At 36.7% G+C, this 21,872-nt stretch overlaps 1 protein-coding gene across 11 annotated transcripts in view; it reads right to left on the minus strand.

The window, feature by feature from the left end:
- LOC101893897 (trithorax group protein osa) overlaps positions 1 to 20,449 on the minus strand; it is a 143,115-nt gene extending 122,666 nt beyond the window's left edge. For 6 of the 11 annotated variants that reach the window (XM_059122714.1, XM_059122716.1, XM_059122712.1 and 3 more), the window contains exons 1-3: positions 20,116 to 20,449; positions 18,577 to 19,116; positions 10,381 to 11,497 (exon numbers count right to left, since the gene is read on the minus strand). In XM_059122714.1, the coding sequence (XP_058978697.1) occupies positions 10,381 to 11,385 (1,005 nt within the window). In that variant the 5' untranslated portion in view covers positions 11,386 to 11,497; positions 18,577 to 19,116; positions 20,116 to 20,449. The other 5 variants (XM_059122707.1, XM_059122709.1, XM_059122708.1 and 2 more) reach the window with 5 other exon arrangements.
- Positions 20,450 to 21,872: the final 1,423 nt, after the last annotated feature.

Consider the following 21,872-nt stretch of genomic DNA (forward strand, 5'->3'; position numbering starts at 1 on the left):
ATGCATGTATATTATGTACATGGCAAATATTTTTGCAAGAACACATGTATGTGTGTGTATGATTTCATATTACATGAATTTCATTCATTCGGCATGACTGTCATTCCTTTGCACTCGGCAATAATACACTTGTTGTTGGGCTCCTATCTTTTGCCAGTTGTTAGCCGCCGCCGCCACCGCCACCACAAAGGACATACTATCGTAGACGTACATACACATATATCGTCATATGAAATCAAAAAAGGCGTAAGTTACAAAAAATTCAAAATCGACTTTTTGATTGATTACTATTACACGTACCTGCTAAGTTTTACAGTCGTACGACTAAAAACGAACATTTTATTAACAAAATTCTAAAAGCCGTAACTGCAAGCGCAAACATTTCATAAACCAAACAGGTAACTTACGCCTTTTTAAAAAAAATAACTACCGCAAGTGAAGAAATAGAATAGAAAAGAAACAGACAAAAGAAGAGAAGCATGCCATGGGTTTTTAAAAACAGTTAGTTTTTGTTTTATTGTTTTTGTATTAGAGATCTTTCTGTTTTTGGTATTTCTGCATTTTTGGTTAGCAGTTAGTCTTTCTTTCATTGTGTTTCTAATAAAAACTATTTCATAAAGCAACTGCTTGCTTTTTCAAAGTTAAATAAAAAATCTCGATTAAAGTGCATTAATTTAATATGGAAATTGAAACAAATTTAAATATGTCAGTTAAGGACAGAAAAACAAATCAAAAACATTTAAATGCTAAAGACCGAATGACTGGTAAAATGTATACAGGCCTCAATAAAGGAATTGTGTGTGTAAAAAATCCTCGAATAATGGGAAAAATATGTCAATCTAAATTTTGTGAAAAGAGCTCATTGCGTCATTGCTCCCACTTTGCTGAAAATATACGCCAACAAATATTTGATCGATTTTGGAATATGACGTGGGGAGAAAAAAAGGTGTATGTAAGAAGTCACGTGGTCGTTTCTGAAAAAGCACGTAATGAGAACATTATTTCAAGGCGATCGCTTTCCAAACGTTATTATTTGCAAGCTAAGACAACACGTATCCAAGTCTGCCAGAAAATGTTTACGTCAACTCTTGGAATAACTGAAAAAACTGTAAGAAATTGGGTAGATGAAATCTTTTTAAACAGGGAACAACCGGATTTAGCTATTCCGAGAAGAAATACCTCGATTAAAGATAAAAAATACGAGAAGCGTCATAACTTTTTAAAAAATTGGTTAAATGATATTCCGAAACTTGAATCCCATTACCGAAGGCAGTACACCAAGAAACTTTATTTGCAAACAGATTTAAGATCATACAGCCAAATTTATAAATTATATTGTGAAGAATGCATTAAAAATAGCGATGATGAAGTTTCTGCAGTATCGTATCCAAAGTTTATGCTTACAGTAAAAGAACAAAATATTACATTATTTAAACCAAGGAATGACATGTGTAATACTTGTGTATCATATGAGGCAAGAAACATAACTGAGGATCAATATATCAGTCATAGATTAGAAGTTGATGAAATGCGAGATGAAAAAGCAAACGATATCGAAAATGCAAAGTCTGGTCTTTGCTTATTATTATGCATGGATATGCAAGCCGTAAAATTGATTCCTCAAACAAACGCAAGTGCTTCATATTATAAAATGAAATTGCAGGTACACAACTTTACTATTTATAATATCATCAGCCATGAATCTGACAATTATATCTGGGATGAATCTGAAGGGAATTTGGTAGCGTCTACTTTCACAACATGTATTATAAAACACTTAAAAAAATGTATACTTCAGTCACCAGATATTAACCATATTATAATATATTCGGATGGATGCTTTTATCAAAACCGCAATATCATATTGTCAAACGCATTACTATCCCTGTGTATTGAAAAAAACCTAACAATTGAGCAAAAATATTTAATAGTTGGACACACCCAAATGGAATGTGATTCAACTCATTCGATAATCCAAAGAAAAATAAACAATAAAAAAATTAATCTTCCTTCTCAATTCGTTGAATATGTAAACGATTCCCGTAAGTCTCCATTTCCACTCAACACCCATCATCTTACCCATTCATATTTTCTGGATTATGATTCTGTTCCTAAGCTTTACTCTTCCATTCGTCCAGGTAAAATTGTGATAATAAATATTTATGACCTGTTAATACAATCAAAAATATTTTACAGGAAAAAAAGCTGGAGATCCCACCGTTAACATGATTCGAGCATTGGGATACGATACGTCTGGAACTATTTACTTTAAAACAAACATTAAAGAGGAATATGCAATTCTTCCAAACCGAAAAGAAAAAGATACTTATAAAAACGAACCTGCTCCATTACATTCTCAGAGACTAAAAATTTCTAAAAAAAGTGGGAACATCTCCAGGATCTTAAATCCTTCATACCAGAAGATTGCCATGATTTTTATACAAATTTGCCCTATGAAATTTAGCAATCAAACACTATCCTATACTATATTCTAATTTTTATCTATTTATGATATGAAATCTTTTTACTTTAAATGTTGTTTTTTTTTTTGCTGAATTACTTTTTATGTTTTTTGTTTACTATAAGTATGTTAATAAAAAACAAAATAAAATAGTGAATCTAATTAATGAAGAACATTGGAAAACACTTCCTACATCGTAGCTAAATTGTTTTTATTGTAACTTACGCCCTTTTCGGATTCAGAAAATCTAATCCTCAAAAGGCGTAAGTTTCATAGCTCTGCAAATAATACAAAAATTCAAATTTTTTCTTCAAGTACTAATTCGATAGTGACAACTAAGCTTAACCTACAAAAATTTTGAAACAATTTTGTGTATTATCCATTTTCGGAAGTTTTTTGCTTCTCCTCTAAAATTTTTGAAATGTAAGTTACGCCTTTTTTGATTTCATATGACGATATGTTTATGTCTGATGAGACTAGAGACCTATGCAACAATCGCTCCGAGTGCCATTCCCAAAATATTCTTTGGTTACTGTTATTGGCTATAACTAAATGAAATTTAGACATGTGGTCAAGTAGAATGTATTTCAAAAGCTAAAAATGTATTTGGTTGGTGAGGTTACTATCAGCTTGGGAAAGGTTGGCATCGAACTTAAAATTCCAGTTCTGCATTGTCAAATATTTCCACATAAACCTTGTGCATTGTTGACCCATAGCCGATAGACGTATTTCCCCAAAGTCATACATTTGGCAGGACATTTCGAAACAATCCGAAAGTGTCAAGGTTAAGAGAAGAATACGATCTCTCTGAGATATTACCACAAATCCTAATGGAAAATGTTGCACATGTCATCAGAAGTACAGAGTTACCCAAACCCCAGTAGATTGATCTACATTTTGATGAGACTGTTTAACCACCAACAACTTTCATGCCAGCTGCTACAAAAAAATTTCAAATTTCTCATCGAAAAAGCTGGAAGACGATGGCACTTGGGAATCGGTTGCAGCGTATCTAAGGCCATCTGGGCGGTAATATCGAGGAGAAAAACAAGCTCCCTTCTATCACTTAGCACGCGTGATCTAAGAATCGTGGCAAGAATGCTGACTGGTCACTGAGGTATCACATATATCACCTCAAGCTGGGGTTACAGTGCTCATGACTCAATAGACTATGTGAGGTTGAAGAAGAGGTAGATACTATTGAAGCAGATGTTTCATGATCTTAAGCAGAAGACATAGGCTGTTCTGAATGTGGGAGATAGGAACTCCCACGTACTTCTCAGACGTAGATCCTATCATAATTGACTTGTTTTCCAAAGGCTTTTAATACTGTCAATTAGGCCACGCTTGCCAAGTTTGAAACGTTGGATACGCAACTATATGTATGGGTGCCATTTGTACTTGGAATTTCGAAACAAGAAATATGGGACTGCCAAGGTGGCGTGATATCTTCAGAACTGTCCAAAACGACTACTACTAAACGGTATTCCGTGCCCTCCAGACGTCATTGAGATCGTAACCTATGCAGGTGACTGAACAATCATCAAGCCGAATCCTGTCATCGATGGTATATGTGTAAGGCTGAACATCTATCTTACGGAGCTTGATATATGAATATGAAAATATCCGCCACTTAGCCAACGGCCACACTCTTTACCACATGACAAGAAAAATGTATGCGCAGGTACAGGGTATGTCTAAATCGTACGTCCAAGCCATAACTATATTCCATAAACCCAAAAAAATGGGACAAGGTCCTCCTGACGTTAGGTCAGTTATAGTTAGGCTCGGAGAATATAACTCGTTGACCTCTTTTAACGCGACAGGTCGTTCTGTGGTTAGCTATGAGGATTCACAACGCAATGCAGAAGTATTCAGACCCACCTGTGAACCATCCAAATGAGGAGGCGAAGCTTTTTTCCTTAGATCATCCTGCCAAACCTACCCAACTCACTACAGAGGATATTTGGCTACAGTCTATCAGAGTAGCAAATTTCTCAAATCTGGATGTTGAATCAGATCCCGATCCGTAGAATCAAAAGATATAAAGATTTTGCTGCTGCAACAACAACATCAACCTACCTTCTAAAAAGGAATGTCTTAAAAATTATCAGAATGTTGCAAAAATCATATAGGGTAAATCATATGACAATGTGCCATAAGGTGGTCGCCCAAGCCTATCCAACTCACACTTAATTGCACCTCTTTACATAAGTATCTCTAGGTTTCAAAAACTTTAACACTGAAACAGCCGGAGCCAAAATAGTGACCATTCTCTGGGGATTTTTTTTTAGAATAATTACGGAGAATTTAAGATTCCCCTTCATATCGCTTACAGCCTCAACTTGTTAACATCTCATCCAAGTAAAACACCTTTCAATTGAATCTAAACCAGACCAAAAAAAATTAAATAAAAATCACCCACGACTAAAACACGCCGAGTGACAGGAGGTACTACATCAAAATATTACAACTGCAAAGCATGAATGAAAAACAATCTTAAATTGTTCTCTGCACACAGCTATAATCAAAACAAATAAACAAAACTTTATCACAAATAAAAACAAAAACAAAAAAAGAAGAACTGAAAAAAAAACTTGCAATAAAATAGAATAAAATAATAAATAATAAAGAATGGCACGCGACAGCCGGCAGTCAATAGTAACAGCAACAACAACAACCAAACCCCATAAACCAAAGTCTAGGAAAACAAAATAGTCAAGCAATTCGTTGGTTCATTCATTCATGCTTTTCAAAGATTGATACAGATATAGTAACAGGGCCAGATGACGACGATATACAAACATTGGGGGGTACACTACTGCATGAGAATAATGTAGATAGATAGATAGATAGATAGGAAGGTAGGTATGTGTTTCTCCGCATCATAGTATTAAAACTATAAAATGAAAAATATAATACAAAATTCATACCATACAAACAAACAGACATCTAGAGTACCAACCGGACGGCACTTGTATAAATACACTCTATATACACACACACTCGTATATACATACAACCTATAAACATTTCCCATAGACATCAATGAATGAATGAATGAGTAGAAATTGGATGAATGGTTTGGTTTGGTTTTGGTTGTTTTGGAATGCGGAAAGTCTGCATGACATACTCTGCAAGGCAAAACGGACCAGTCAGACAGCAAGCCAACCCAAAAGGTCTATTCAATCATCAAAAGAATTTCAAAAGAACAACATTACGCGGCATGTCGTCAGCGCCATAACCTCATCACTTGGATGTTTCCATTCATTCCTGCCCTGCAACGGCAAAAATAAACAAAACAAAAATTGCAGAAAAAGGGCGCAAAAGGATATTTCTCCTTCATTTCGGTGGTCTTCTTTAAAGCCTTTCCTCCAGACTTTGTGTGTGTGCCATTATGGATAACGGCGACGGCACATTCATGTTTTGCAAGTAGGTTGGTATTTTTTTTTCATTATTTAAGCCAAAAGCCAGTAACCCGACGCCACCACCGCCAGACTTCTAATAACAATAAGAAAACCACCAACTGACGACCAACCAAAGGCAAAGTGCAAAAATAACACATCAGACAAGCCCTCGTCAAAAAGAGGAGCAGACATGTCGCGTATTTTTGTCTTTAATATGCCTATGTTCCACCATACAATTTATGTTTGTTTTGATGCGACACAAATCTTCTTTGGGCATTCCACGCGCAAAAAGTGTGAATAGTGTTTTTTGTTGGAAGGTTTGCTGAAGCTAATATTTCACAGTTGAAGAGGAAATAAGTGAAACCGTGTTATCCACCATGAGGAATCAAGTCAAATCCTATCATTATAGCGGTAGTCTTCGACAACCTGGTCCCTTTCTCGTCTCAACCGCCTATATCAACCAGCAAATAACTTGAAGTTAGAAGCAGAGCCAAATTAGAAAAGAAAAATCAGATCAAACACAGCCGTACGAGCAGCCACAACAACAGCAAGTGAAATGAAGGAATAAAGTCCTCAAAGCATTTCGCACCTACCTGGAAATAGAGACGTTGGTAACGACATATAAGGTCATAATTCGTTACGCCCAGTCTGGACGTCATTCCTTAAAGCATTTAGCGGGAAAAAATTGCAAAAGTCGCAAAACAATGCTCTCCGTATTGTAATCGGTTGTTTCCAAATGGGCAGTGTGGGAGACCGGGATGCTGTCAATCAAGTTAAACATTCCCTGCTGGCGAGTAATCTACCGCGAAGTGGTGAACTATGTCGTTGCAACCGACTAATCCCAGATCCCCAATGATTTGACTGTGGAGCCCAACCGGTTGGTAAAGGAGCATAAGAACCAAAAGTAACTAGACTATCTGAATAGTTTTAACATTGAAACCGATATGCGTAAGCTGTGAGTAAGGATTAAATCACTCTCGAACCAAGGGAAAAAGGAGGAAACGGCGACTTATCAGAAGAGGAGTGCCGTAAAGCAAAATGTACTTCCAACTGATGCAAATGGCATTCAAAACGCTAAGTCATCTAAAACGTTGTGTCCGGATGGAATCTCAATGGTTATATTGAAATAGCTGAATACACCGGGAGTTGATTACCAGACAAAATACCACAAGGTTTCGATAGCCACCCACATCGTTTTCGAAGCCTGCAGATTGGGCCGGGTGGTCCTGCTACTGCAACAAGCAAAGGGTGGACATACAAAACGACTTTTCTCTTGTCACCAGTTGCGAAGACTTTACTCCTTTCGTTATATAGTTGCCGACCATCAACTCATTCCGTCCACAACATGCAACAAAACAGCATTGAACGGCATATCCACACATATTTGTCGAGGACTTAACCAGAACCAGCCGTACCATAGAACATTCTGGTAGCCCCAAACCAGGGCCCAACTACTTTCAGGATGGCGTAGTCGTCTAAATTTACACGATAATGCATCTCTTCAACTGCCCTGCCAAACTTCCCCAACTCAGTCTGAAGTTATTGGAGTTTGGAGTTATTAGAAGAACCGGATAATCAAAAATCAACACGTGGCATACATTGATATTACAACAAAAAGAACACAAAGGTAATTTCACCGACTCAGATCCGCGTCATTGCAAGTTCATCCCCCACTTCCTTTCCCGTCATATGGGTTATAGGGAAAAATTCAGCTTGCAAGACACCACAGCAAACAACAAAGGCACTCTTGTCATTCTTCTTTTTAGAATCAACTCTGTACCATTTAAAGGCGGATTGTTATGAGTCCAAAAGTCTCGCCCACTAATAGGAATGCAAGCTTCAAATAACTACGTTTAATAGGATCTTTTTTGGAAATACTGCCATTGGTTTTCACTACCAAAAATTTATGTGTGTAGACCCCCAACTCAAATAACTTTGCCCTGAGTAGGGTAGGTGGTAGGTGAATTAAATAAAAAAAGTCTCAAAGAGTTCAGCATTCTAATCCAAAAGCCATGTTCTGTTAGTTATGCCATGCAACAACCAAATGTGGTGTATATTCTAAAAGTGGCACACTTTCGTTCATTTCTCTGTTCCGAATGTTTTATTAATGGGTTTTCGAAATATATACGACGTATGTATGTATATACCTACACCTATTTGCAAACATACATTTAGTAGTCAGTCTATCATCCGACCATTCATAGAGAAAAAGAAAATGCTGTTTTGTGACTAATAGCACTAGACGTTTTTATGTGTCCGTCTGTCTGTCTGCCTGCCTTCTGGCTGGAGGTGGAATGATGGGATGGGTGGAGAGAAGGATGTACTGGATGGTGGTGTTTGGGTTTCCTTTTTTTTTTCATTTACATGCCGCCGCCGCCGGCCTACCGACCTTATAAAATCTTTTATTATTATGGCTTGCTGTCTGTCGGCTTCTCTGTCCGTCCATCTTGTTGCTGAACTGAACACTCGGCTGTGTTTACATCAGCTGTTTCCTTTGAATGGCTCTTTTTTTGTTTGCATTTTTCCTCTGCTTTTTGTATTCGCGCGTTCGTGAACAAGTACAAAGTGTGGTATGCGATTAACCAATTTACAATGTTTTTGTTGTTGCCGTTGTATTATTATATATTTAAATTGAAGGCACAACAACAACAGCAACGCAAACACTTGGGGTTTAGCATTTTCGCCGTTGTCTACTATGCCAATCCAACAACAATAACAACAGCAAGACACCGGCAAAATAATATCAACAGAAAAAAATGAAAAACACACAAATCCACAAACATACAAACATCATTCATCTATCTTTTTACGTATAAATTTATAGGTATAGGTAGGTATGATGGAGAGGTAAGTTTGGGTGTTCATTTATATATGGCCATGTTGTTGTTGCTGTCGTTGTTGTGCTTGTTTTGAAATCTTTCAATAAAATACTTCTGCCCATGGTTGTTGTATTCTTGTTGCTGTTGATGTTGTTTTTTTTTTTTTTTTCATTATTATTTTTTTTTTTCTGTGCCCAAGTTTATTAACCTTTCTTAATGGCTTAACGGTAGATATTTGTGACGTCACAATAAATGAATATTTTGTTGTGATAGGGAATGTACGTCCACCCATGATGTCGAGGAGTGAGTGTGATTCAAAACATTAATATGTAGGTATTTTCTGTTTTTTTTTTTTCAGTCTTCTTATGGCATGTGCATTGTATATACCATCTGTATATGTGTGTCAAATTGAAATGTGTTGTACCCAAATTGGGGAAATACGAAACTCGTACGTTTCAGATAACAATGGGAAAAAAGTATGTTAGGCATTTTGTTTATCATTTTCCAAGTTCAAGAGCATCCTTTTATAAATTGCTGCTGGTCGTGACAGATTTGAAAATGTTGGAAAGGTCATTTGCCTAATAAAAATATTCTTTAGCCTTGAGTAATCACTTGCAGATATTATTCAGATGCTCCAGTTTCTTTTTCAAATATAATACAAGGTGGCGCAAAAGTAATCATCCTATCAGAAAATGCTATACGTTTTACGATTGGCCCTTAATGTCACTTCTGTTTTGACATTTTTGTAGTAAACATAAGCGAAATACACGTTAATAAGTAATTTTACGCAACACTGCTCCAGATCACGGAATATTGATGCCTATTTAATCATCACCAAGAAGATGATTTTTTTTATCAAAAATAGTCAAGGGTGGTGAGGCCCACAATCGATATGCTGAAGGATGCATTCCCCGGGCGCCCAATATCCCGTTTTTGTGATTTGGCCACTGGCCAGCAAGATCGCCTGATTTGACCACTCCAGACTTTTTTTGTGAGGCTTTTTGAAGTCGGGGGTTTATGACAACAAGCCTCAGACTCTTTCAGCTCTCATAGACAATATCCATCAAGAAGTTTTCGCCAAAGTAATGGAAAGTGCCATAAAAAGGGCTCAAATGATAATTAATTGTGGCGGCGGCCATTACATAGCATCGTATTCTCGACTTGATGTAAAAAAAAACTAAAAGATCAAATAAAATAAATCCACAAGAAGAAAGTTTTTCATTTTTTTAAATTACATCCAAAAACATCGGGAGATAATGTTTACGCCACCTTGCATTTACATTTGTTACGTTTTTAAGCCAAAGCCTTGATTTCGTTTATTTTAAAAAGTTTCTTGAGCAACTAAAGTCCAGTGAATCTTCTGCAATATGTAATTTCAACTGACACGATATAATATTAAGACGTTAGTTTATGGAACTTGAGCGCAACATATTCCCAACAGAATCTGATGATATCAGCATCATTAATCGGCATATAGGTCATCTTATTCGTTCTACGTGGTACTCAAGTCCTTCACTTGGAGAATTGGCATTTCTTTCTAACTCTTACGACGACAACGACGATAACGTGGAACAAATGCAATGTTCAATCAATTGAAATCTTAAGCTAATCTTAATACAATCTGTAATTTTATGTGTAACAAGATCGAAAAAGTTTAATAAAAATTTAAAAATAAATCGACAACTCAACTTACCGGTGGTGGGGTTCTATACTGCTGTGAAGGTCCCAATTGTGGACTATAGGGTCTTGGTGGCGGTGCCCAACCCGTTTGTTGGCCACCATATGGTGACTGATGCGGCTGATGCGTTGGAGGTGGTGGTCCTCCGTGTTGTGGTGGCGGTGGACCGCCCTGTACTCCACCCGGTGGCTGTGGTGGTCCACCACCAGCTCCACCCTGTGGTGGCGGTTGTGATTGCGATGGCGGAGGTTGTTGTGGCGGCTGCTGTGGATCATAACTATTCGTATACCTATGCTGAGGCGGTGGTTGCGGATGTGACGACTGCAACAATGAATTTAAAGTTGGTGTCGGGCCTTGTGGCGCTTGTCCTGGTATATAGCGTTGTGGAGGTGGTCGATTTGGTGAACCAATACCGGGACCACCACCCGGCGCTGACTGTTGTGGTTTACCACCTGGTGGTGGCTGTTGCATTGGTGTGTGACCATAGCGATAGGGATCCATATTTGGATCGGCATGATGAAAACGGCCATACATTGGATGATGGCCTGGCATCGGTGGCGGGGGACCACCTAATGGACTTTGTCCATACTCAGCACCGACATCTTTTTGCGGATGTTCACCGGGATTTTGTGATGACGGTGGCGGTGGTGGTGGACCGCCAACAAGCTGTTGATGTGGTGGCATATGTTGCGGGTGTGGTGGTTGCTGGTGCATGTGATAATGTGACATTACAGGATCACCACCACCCGGTGGTCCATAGGGATGTGGTGGCATTTGTGCCGGTGTATCACTGCCATTGTTTGGGGTCGGTGGTCCACTGCCACCGGGTGTCCCCGCAGCTGGTGCCGATGGTCCGCCACCGGGTGCATTTCCATTGCCTCCGGGATTTGGATCGCCACCACTACCGCCGCTATTGCCACCATTACTACCACTTGTTGCTGTCTGTGGGCCACTTCCGACAGGACCAGGACCTGATCCAGCACCACCCTGCCCAGAGGGTGATTTTATTTTCTCATTCATTACTTATTTAACTCAATCCTTGGCGATTTTCCGTTTCTTTAGTTGCAGCTTAACAAAATATTTAGTTTTGCGAAAACCCTCCTACTCCGCTGCAACCTGGCGTAAAGGTTATCTGTAAAAATAAAGAGAGAGGGGAGAAAAATAATTACTTGTGATGTGTACAAAAAAGTTTTTGGAATGCTATATTGTTAGATTAAAACATTGTTTTATTTAACATAAATCTCCGTTTGCTTTGCACGGAAATGAAAATCAATGGATCTTCTACAAAAAAATCTTTGGGCGAAATTTTAGAAAAAATTCAAGAAAAAAAAAAAACAATTATTGTTTCGGACTGGGTAGTAGATCTTCAAGACTTTCTTCAAAAACAAAATCCTTTGCCACCATAGGTAAGTTCGAGCTCTTGGACCGCATGTCATTACTTAAGCTTGTGAAGCGATATAAAAACGGTGGAGTGGTTTGCATAAGTGGTCAAAGAGAGGTCAAATATTGACAAAGATTTTGCTTTCTGGCAAAGTGTAGTATATTTTCGTTCCAAAGTTACATCCTTATAGATCGGATACTCATTCTTTCTAAATAAAGATATTAACATATTAAAAACTGAAACTTATGACATTATGAGGGCGAAGGTGCTGAATTGTATTTGCTTGATTAAACTGGTTGATAATTGAATTTTTTATTTAAGCTTTCCATGGGATCTTTTGGTCGATGGTACTAGTGTACCAAATGGTTTGATGAAGTTCATTAAGCGGACCTGAAAGCAATTGAATTCTACACTATAAACCCCGTTTTAAAATGAAGGAATGTTATGACAGTGCTGTTCCTTTGACCAGTGCTGTTTAAGACCGAGACTAATGCAATAATCTAGAATCCGAGTTCTCACCTCACAGTCATACTTCAAACAGCAAACGTTTAATATGGTTTCAGAGCAAATGTTAGGGTGTTTATAACAGGGTGGCATGCCTAGCCAGGAGATGATTTTAGCAAACTCATAGATGATAATGGGATCTACATCTAAGAAAAAGAAAAAAGAAAAGAGCTTCGAGCACCCATAAACCAAATGGTAATTGTCTCCATAGGATCTTCTCGAGGTGGCCAGCCAAATGACCTTAGATAAATTGTCTATATCAGTTAGAAAGATCCGGGCTGACCCAAGTCTTGTACCCAAATCCGTCCCTCATGAAATCATTACTTTCCCGAAATTAGGATGAAAATCTCTACCTCAAGACGATTTCCAAACAAAACAGAATGCTATTAGCTGACTGACTCGCTATATCCCCTTCCATTCTCTTTTGAAAAAATCGAAGCATTTCTAGGCTTTTTTAATATAAAATATGGAATGTCGAATGTCTCCTCTTTTCATCACATAAACATCAAATCATTTCAGATGTTTACTACCTGGCCCACCAATATGTTGGCGCCTACCATTCTATCTACTTTAATATTACACTCTCATTTAAGCTTCTTTTCTTTGATTCACTCAAAAGTATACAATCAAAAATCAATACATTTTGCAAAGTTTCCTACACCCTACTCCTCCTCCTCATCATCCCCACCATCCTCCCCCATGTATCAGGCTTTCCTATGAAATATCCATCCATTCAATTAAATATCCATCCGCATAAATCCCCTCATTTATCGGCACTATAATCAATGGCTATAATGAATAAAGATATGAGAGTAGATACACTTTTAATTGCCAACACCCGGAGGAGCAGCAGCAGCAGCAGTAGCATATTTTGCCAGTGGAGTAGCAACAACAACAACAACAAATGAACATAAACGACATATAAACGTATTTACAGAACGAATCAACAAAAACAGCAACAACATGGGGCAGGATACGACACAACAGTAGATATATAGAAAATCGTAACGATAATAAAATAGCAATGACAGAAAAAAATAGCAAAGAACCACCACAGGAAGCAGTGACGGAGGCAGCAACAATGGCTGTAAACGATTGCAGCCGCAGCAGCAACAGCAGTAGTACCACCAACAACATTAAAAATCATGAACAGCAATTGACAACGAAGAAAAGCTGGAAAAACTAACGAAGGGAAAATGGAATGGAAAACGGCAAAAATACTAAAGCAAACAGAGAGAAATAGAGAAGAGGTGGTATGAAATAATCATGGTGTTATTGTTGATTGTCTACAATGATGGGAGAGAGAGAAAATGAAATTGAGAAATGTTCTTTAACAACATTCGAAATTTCATTAAAATCCATAAAATTAAACTAAAACCATAATAATCAAGCATGTTTTATTATTAATGTCTGTCTTGGCTGTCGGTAAACAACAAAAACACATCATTAAATTGGTATTCTCTGAAGTCATCACACCATTCAACATTCACACTCTCTCTCTCCTCTCAACCACTTCAATATTTCAAATTACAGCAGCCATGCCATTCTCCTAACCAACCGAACCACACAACTCTTCTTCTTCTTCTGCTTCATTTTATTCAAACGACCCGCAAAGTAATCCGCTCATGTACACACACACTCACTCACACACATCCATGCATCCCATCAAATAAACGAAGCAATCAACGAATGCCAGGCAAAGGCAAAATCAAGATAACGAACAATAAACAACACACAAAGATTCAAGCACAAAATACATAATAAGAAAACGAGAGAAGATAAATCCGAAATCCATAACAAAACACAATGTGAGAAATGAAATTGTGCACAACAAAAATAACAATAACAAAATACACAAGAAAAACAAGAAGAAGACAAGAAAAGGTAAAGAGTAATGGCAGAAATAACACACAGTCAGTCGACTACAATATGATGCCAGCCGCCGCCATCCACCAGGCAAAACGAAGAATAATAAAACGTACGAACAACACAACGAAAAGTACACGAAAAAAGAAACGAAGATTAAGCACACACACACACACACACTCACACAATCATCAAACTATTACACACTCTCTGGTTGACTCTGTCACATTCATTGTTTTCAAACATTCAACATACATAGTAGTCGTTGCCGTCGTCGTTGGCCGTCCAGCCAGCCGCCGACCAACCAACCAACCAACCAACCGACCGACGACAATGGCACACCACGAGCAGTCGGTATAGTATGGCTGTGACACTCTCACTTGTGTATTTATATGTATTTTGAACGGCAACAACAACAACAGCGCCAACCATTTGTCGGCCCAAACCAAGTGAGTTGGTTGTTGGTGGTACGCGGCGAGCGAACAAACGAACACACACACATCCATACGTACATGTTTAAAAAACTGCCTTTGCCATTTGTTTCTCGTTTCTGCTGTTTGTTGCAACGCGAATTTTATTTTTTTTTATTAAATTATCTCGTTTTCTTTTTCACTATTTTCTTTTGTTGTGGAATATTTTCAAAGAATATACATTTTTCCATCAATTATATACACAAAAATTTAATTATATTCTTTTCTTCTCGTTTAATTTACACAAAAACACAGCACAAACGAACGACCGACTGACTATTCCCGGACTTTTTACTTTGGATCTCTCGAAAATGAAACTCTTCTGCTGCTGCAGTCACAACAGACCCAACCAACCAACCGTCAGCAGTCTGTCAATTTTCCTCTTTCGCTCTTTGCTTTGGACACTTTTTATTTTCGTTTATTCTTCTTTGTCGTCCCATTCGTGTGTTGTAGTAGTAGTCGTCGTCGTCAGCCAACTAACTAACCAACCATTTGTAACGCAGCGCTGTATTCAAAGGGTAGTAGATGTTGATTTATTTGTAATTTTTGTAACAAATGATTAGATGCACATTACGGAGATTTGTTGGAAACGAGATGAGAATGTTTATTAAGAAGGAAAACAAAGATCAATGAATGAATTTTGCAAAAGGATTATTAATGTTGTTCTCTATCATTTAAATATGATTTTGCCCGCTGTACATCGCAAAAGGGAACTATTTGTTTTACAAAACTGGTCCAGAATGTAACGGATGGGACATTTACGATCCAATCTTTAGAGTCATGCAAAAAAAAAAAAACTATGCACAAAATATAATTTTTGTAAAAAAAAAGCCAAGAAAACACATATAGGTATTTCCTGGCCCATTAAGCGGTGAACCAAACGACCTATATAATCCACGATCCTGATCGACGCTTTCTACTCGACCAATTTGATTTTACTTGAAAAATATTCCTGTATCTAAATTACCCAGCCTGGCCTAAAATTTATAGTTTTCATCGTAAAGGTGGGAATACATAAAGCGCTTTTTACTGAGAGAAATTTAATAGAAGTGGTTCCGATAAATTTGCGTGAGTTCTGAAAAAGTCATGAATCCGTCGATCTTTTCACCATTTGAACCAATTCCTGGAGTGTTGAAGACATTTTCGAGATGGGTGATTTTTTGGGTTTTAGTTTATAAACATATGCAAATGTTTTCAACTGATATATAAAAACCGATTACGCCAATGTGAAAAACAACATCTTTTATGAACCGATTCTGCGCCAAATGCTTAATATTCCGGCAAACTTTATGGGAAACTGCTCTTTATGATGCAATGATATCACTGGTCCATTTACATGAGTTCAGATGAAATCACAAAACATCCGGTCTTATCTTCAACATTTGAATCAATTACTTGAAGAATAGCAATTTTTGAGTTTTTATTTAGACACATATTAAAGCGGCCCAAACATTTAGAATCTGAGCAAATACAATTGTTTTTCATCTGAGATTAATTTTGCATAGCTCAATTATTTTATAAAAAAAACTAACTTTTTTGAAAATGTTGATTATTGATCCGAATAACTCCCATTTATAGCTTGCTCTGATTTAATATTTTTTTTTACCAATTGCTTAATGTGTGATCAAATAAAATGAATATTTTCAAATAAGGTCGAATTGAAGCAAGTTGTTCTAACACGTTTGTAGAGAATCCGTTCAAATATAGCTATAGCACGCTTATACATGCCTTAACCGATTTAAGTTTTCAGTTACACAAAAACGGTAACTAGTTGCCGAAATCAACATTATTTCATAACAGAATATAAAAGCTTTAAATGACTCCATAAACATTTGTCAAATTTGTTTCAGATTCATATATAACTGTGACATATGCTGGGATAAAACATTATATATTTTATCCGACTTCACATGTATTCGACACAAAGCCAAATATAAAATTGTTAGTGTAGCTCCTGCTTAGAGTGATAAAGGTGCCATTGCAAAGGTTTTGTTATAATTCCATGTCAAAAGTTGAGTGAAAGTGTCGTTCCGAAGATCTAGTAAAAATTCCATGCTTAGGATCGCAAAGTGAATTAAATTTCCTGCCTATCAATCTCTTGCAAAAAAAAAAAAAAAACAAAAATTAGAGTTTAAGTGCCGAAAATATGCCAACCCATACCATTTATAGAGGTATGATTAAACTGAGGCTTATCGATCCAATAAATTATATTGATGCACCATTGCTTTAGACAGATGTACAATTGTTACAGATATTTTGAGGAATCTAAATAGGAAACTGTAATCCTGGATATGCCCAGGGCTGATCTCTTGAGACAGCTCTTGTTCTTTAGCTGCGACGGAAGTCGGAGGCTCTCCGGTGTCCGCATCAAAGTGAGTACTATTCAGTCCTGCTTGATAAGCCTGTTGATCTAAATGCACTCTCTTCTACCAACGTGTATATCTCTCTGATAAATAAGTTATTTTTTACATGCCTAGGCTGAGGTTGCCCATCCATCAGATGGTGATCGGAATTATTGGTTTTTCTAACACCTGGGTTGTTGACCCTTGACTGGCTGATGTAAAAATTCAGGGGCAATACAAATATCAAACTTAGTTACCTAGTCCAAATGCTGGCGAACAATGTCACCTCCATTGTCATATCTATGCACATATTGGGGTCCTATGTGTTATAGGATATGTGGTAATAACCTGGCAAACTCAAGATTTTCACGATTATAGCCACAATTATAATCGTGAAAATCTTGAGTTTGCAATATTATATTATACATTTTGCCGTACTTGAAACTATGTTCTTAACAAGGCAACAAAACTTCTTTGAAAACAGAAGGCTTTGTGGAGAAAAGCATCATAACATTGCCATGCAATATGGAGGAATGACTCGGACACTGAAGGAAATTCTCATGTTAAGAGTCTCTAAGACTAGAAAGGCTGAGAGCAGCTATGACAGTAGATATTTATATAAATGGCTGTGAAGTCGGCACAAACCTTCGTGGATATTCGAGGTAATTGAGGTTCTTCGGATAAATATGTCAATGGATAATAACTATTGGCAGCAATTGCAATCTGATAGATTGGTAGAGCGCTATATTATAACTAATTCTTATGTAACTTCAATTAATGTAAATTCTTAGACAACAACAACACAAAAGCCACCATTAAAAAGAAGGTAGTAAGCTAATTTTTAGGCAATATATCTCGGTAACTGTTCTTATTCAAAAATTTGAAGACTTAATACATAAAGCGCTTACCTGTCTGGCTTAAGTCATTGGCTGGCTTCTTCGGAAATGAACAAAGGAGCCTAGGGCCAAAATCGAACTAGGTCAACCTAAAACTCCTTTGTTCATCTACGAAGAAGCCAGCCGATGACTTAAGCCAGCCAAATATGCTCTTTATGTATTTCCAGCTTTAGAGTTCGGGACTGTGTTCGGGAGTTATACCATAATTTGTATTTGTTGATAGAAATTATTAACAAAAAAATGTCCAAAAGTCTCCATTTTGGTTGTACACGATTTCGTGACAAATTATAGTTGACCTTTCCAAAATGTTACAATATACGTTATTAATTTTTCTGGGTCCAGAGACATGATCGACCTGATTCTGTTCACCACATTGAACCAAAGCTTAGCTTTCAACTGAAACCCCTATTGTCTATATCGGTTAGTAGATCCGGGACTAATGCGGGCTTTGCACAAGGACTTCTAGACGTCCCCCAAGAAAAACGTACTTTCAGATTACAAATATGATGCTCTGGAGTAATACTAAGCAAGGTGTGTTCCCTACAAAAATTACATTCTTACAAATATCGGTGCTAGATCTTAGGCAAAATTATCACAGATGTGGCAACCCTATCTCTAGTCAAAGAATACTATCAACTTTTAGACTATTCCTCTCTACATCAACCACAAAGGAGGACAACAAACCACATGCATTAATAAATGGATAGATATACAAAAAAAGAAATGCAATATAGTAAAGAGATTAAACTTACGCATTCAAATCATTACTGCAAAAAGTGATCAGCAAAGACGAACAGAAGAAGGAATACTCCACAACATTAATGCAAGCAAGATTCGTTTAAGCCAAATGCAAGGTTAACAATTGTTGTTGTTGATATTATTATTCTTCAGATTTCTTATTTTCAATATTTTTGCAGTTTTGCAACAGAGCCAAGTAATTAAATGGAATATCTTGTTTGTATTTGTTGTTGTTGTTGTTGCTGCTGCTGTTACATATATCTATTTAATCTTATTATTAATAAATTTTTCTCAGTGCTTTTTTATTCACTTGCGTACATTAAAATACTTGACTGAGAGTGACGGTATAGAGAGCGAGAGAGAGGGTCTCTTTTTTCATTTGTTTGCTTCGTTGTTATTTTTTCTTCAATGTATTTTTTCTTGTTTTGTTTTCTTTTGTTTTTAACGTTTCTCAATTCTCCCTTTACATTTTTTGCACACACACACACATATACATGCACTCACACTCACGGATCGACTACTGAGGAGGTCTTTGTCTTGTTTACGTTTTTTCGCTGTGAATTAGAAAAGGATGGCGATAGTGTGTTATAATAGATTAAAGGAAAATGAATGGAATGAGATGATGGTAAAATGTGTTTTCGTTATTTTTTCGTACTTGTTCACTTTAATCTATTACAACTTTTAATGCCGATTTCATGTTAATGTTTGATGGTGGTGTTGTTGTTGTTGCTGTTTTTATTGTTATCTGGTGGAAATGGAAATGCCCAACAGAACAGAAAAGACAACAAAACTTGTTTCGCGGCCGCTTTATGTATATTCTGCCATAATGCACATTTGCAAAATAGCACGTTATTATTTACTGCTGCCGTTGATTGTTGTTGTTGTTTTTGCTAAAACACTTTTTTTTATTTACACAGAAATTGTATTTATACATTGACCAGCAGCCAGTAGGCCAAATGATCAGAACCACTGTATTGGTCTACAACAAACAGTTCAAAGGGTGAAATTGACTGCCACCGAACAGCAAACTACTCCTCCACTTGGATGAGGTTCTTTTTTTGGATGACAAAAACAAAACGCAGCAGCCCAATGTTCTAACGCCGTCCCAGTGCTGTGGCACCAATTCTGTGTGTTTGGCTGGAAGGTGGCGACGACACGATGACGTTCACAAGGAGGCAGCAAGGAACGACGATGAGAGTGAGCTCTATCTACAGACAATTAATATACACAAATTTATGGATACATGAATTACTCAATAGGTTTTCATCAGACTTTTCATTTAAAAATCAAATTATCCAACAATGATCAAAGACATTAGACTTTGTTTGACACCACTACTTTGCCATTTGGCGAGATTTTAATGAAGAAATTGAATATCTTTTCTTCCATATTTCCGCCGAGTTTCTTCACTGTATTCCATCATGGAATCAACAACGTTTCCACATAGAGACCACTTGAATTAGACTCCTTTCTTTGTTGCACAATTAAAATTTTTACAATTCTCAATAATTTTCTCAATTTTATATATCTAAATATCCACAGAATGCACGAACCGTTTTGCGGATTTAGTTGGCTTTAGCAATCATCTACACTGGCTAGCTTCGCTTTCGGACACGAATATATTTTTGCTTGAATGTAAGTTTGACTGCGATTGTCAAAGAAAATTGCTTGCCTCTTTTCTATGTGAGGTTTTACGGCTTTAATATGCAATTTTCAAATAAACTTTTATTGAATTCGATAGCCATGGGCTTATTCTTTAATTATATCACTTCTTTTTCACTTTTATTAATGTATTTTATTGAAAATTTTCAATTAATTTTGCACAACGACATGACTCCATTTTAGTCAAGCTTCGCGTTACACACAAACAAGCCATCATTCGACTCTGTCTGTCAAAAAAAATCCTCACGAGTGTGAGTGAGACAGCCATAGGGCACAGTGCGGAAGTGGTTACCCGAGGTTGATGCTATCTTCCATCTACAATGAGAACGCATAATGTTTGTCAAACTAACTATTTTAATGAAATCACTTTATAGAAATTTTAAAACGTTATAGTACGTTTACGTTGTAAAAGATTTAGAAAACTCAGTTGGTTTAAATTGTCAATTCCATTGCACATACCTCAAATAAATCTTCATAAAAAAGGTTTACCCGTTGTGCTTTATGAAGGTACACATACAGATAACAGCAAATGAAAAAAATTGAAAAACAAGTAGATATAGAACTAAAATGAAACTCTTTGGAGCGTAGGGTGACTTAATATTTTTTTAACATACATATAGTATAAACACAATATAAGTATGCTATAAATATGGAATAATAATGCGTTTAAAAACAAAATAGTATTCAACACCAATGTTAATGAACAACTATTTTCCAACCTCAATTGTCTCCATATTAGCTTTTTCGCTACATTATTTTTGTCTAGTGTTTGCATTCTTTTTAGGTGGTGTATGTGTACGTAAACGAACAACAGCTGAAAGAAATTTATATCTTCCTAAGGTCGTATCTAAATATACAAGGTAAACTCCCTGGATCTATTAAATCCAGTAGGTTACTTTTCAATAGCATAATGCTCCGTTCCAGTACCTGCAAGAACCCAATTACAGAAGGCACAAAAAAGTTATCCCCTAAATACAATTTTTTTCTTTACGTGCCCTTATCCTGTCAAAACATATACACATTTTGTGTATGTGTGTGTATTCTTTTGAATAAAAAATACATTTAGAGCAGTCATGTATAGGAGTTCTTGGAACCGTCATTCAATTGTTAATTTTGTTCATTTCTTGTTTTTTTGTTTTAATCTTTAATTTTAAGTAAGTCTTTTAGGATTAAGGATATTATAATTAATTTAGAGTAGTAATGTATGTTTTTGGAACCGTCCATGGCCCTGTTGGCTAGGTTTCTGTACAAATTGAAAATAAATACAAAATACTTTGAAATTATTTCAAATTCGGTTGCACAATAAATACATATTTTCGACGTTAATGGGCAACACATTGTACAATTTTGAGATAAAACTGCATTGTCTTACTATTTTAGATTCAATCTTGTGGAATAACCCCAAAAATCCACACTTGTTTCGGGGGGTTTTCCCCAATATAAGAATTGTGTTAAAAAAAAATGAAAAATAAACAAAACCAACTGTTGCGCGTTTAAAAGTCTATTGACACTATAAGACTCCAGCACAGAGTTGCATTTTTCCAGTTACTTCGAAGTTGAGCAACCTTTCTTATTGAGCCATGTAGGAACCCATACAATACAATAAAGAGGTAGAACAGCACAGCCCTGAGACTTTGTCCGCTTCCTG

Source organism: Musca domestica, unplaced genomic scaffold (genome assembly GCF_030504385.1).
Source record: "Musca domestica strain aabys unplaced genomic scaffold, Musca_domestica.polishedcontigs.V.1.1 21, whole genome shotgun sequence".
Lineage (NCBI taxonomy): Eukaryota > Metazoa > Arthropoda > Insecta > Diptera > Muscidae > Musca > Musca domestica.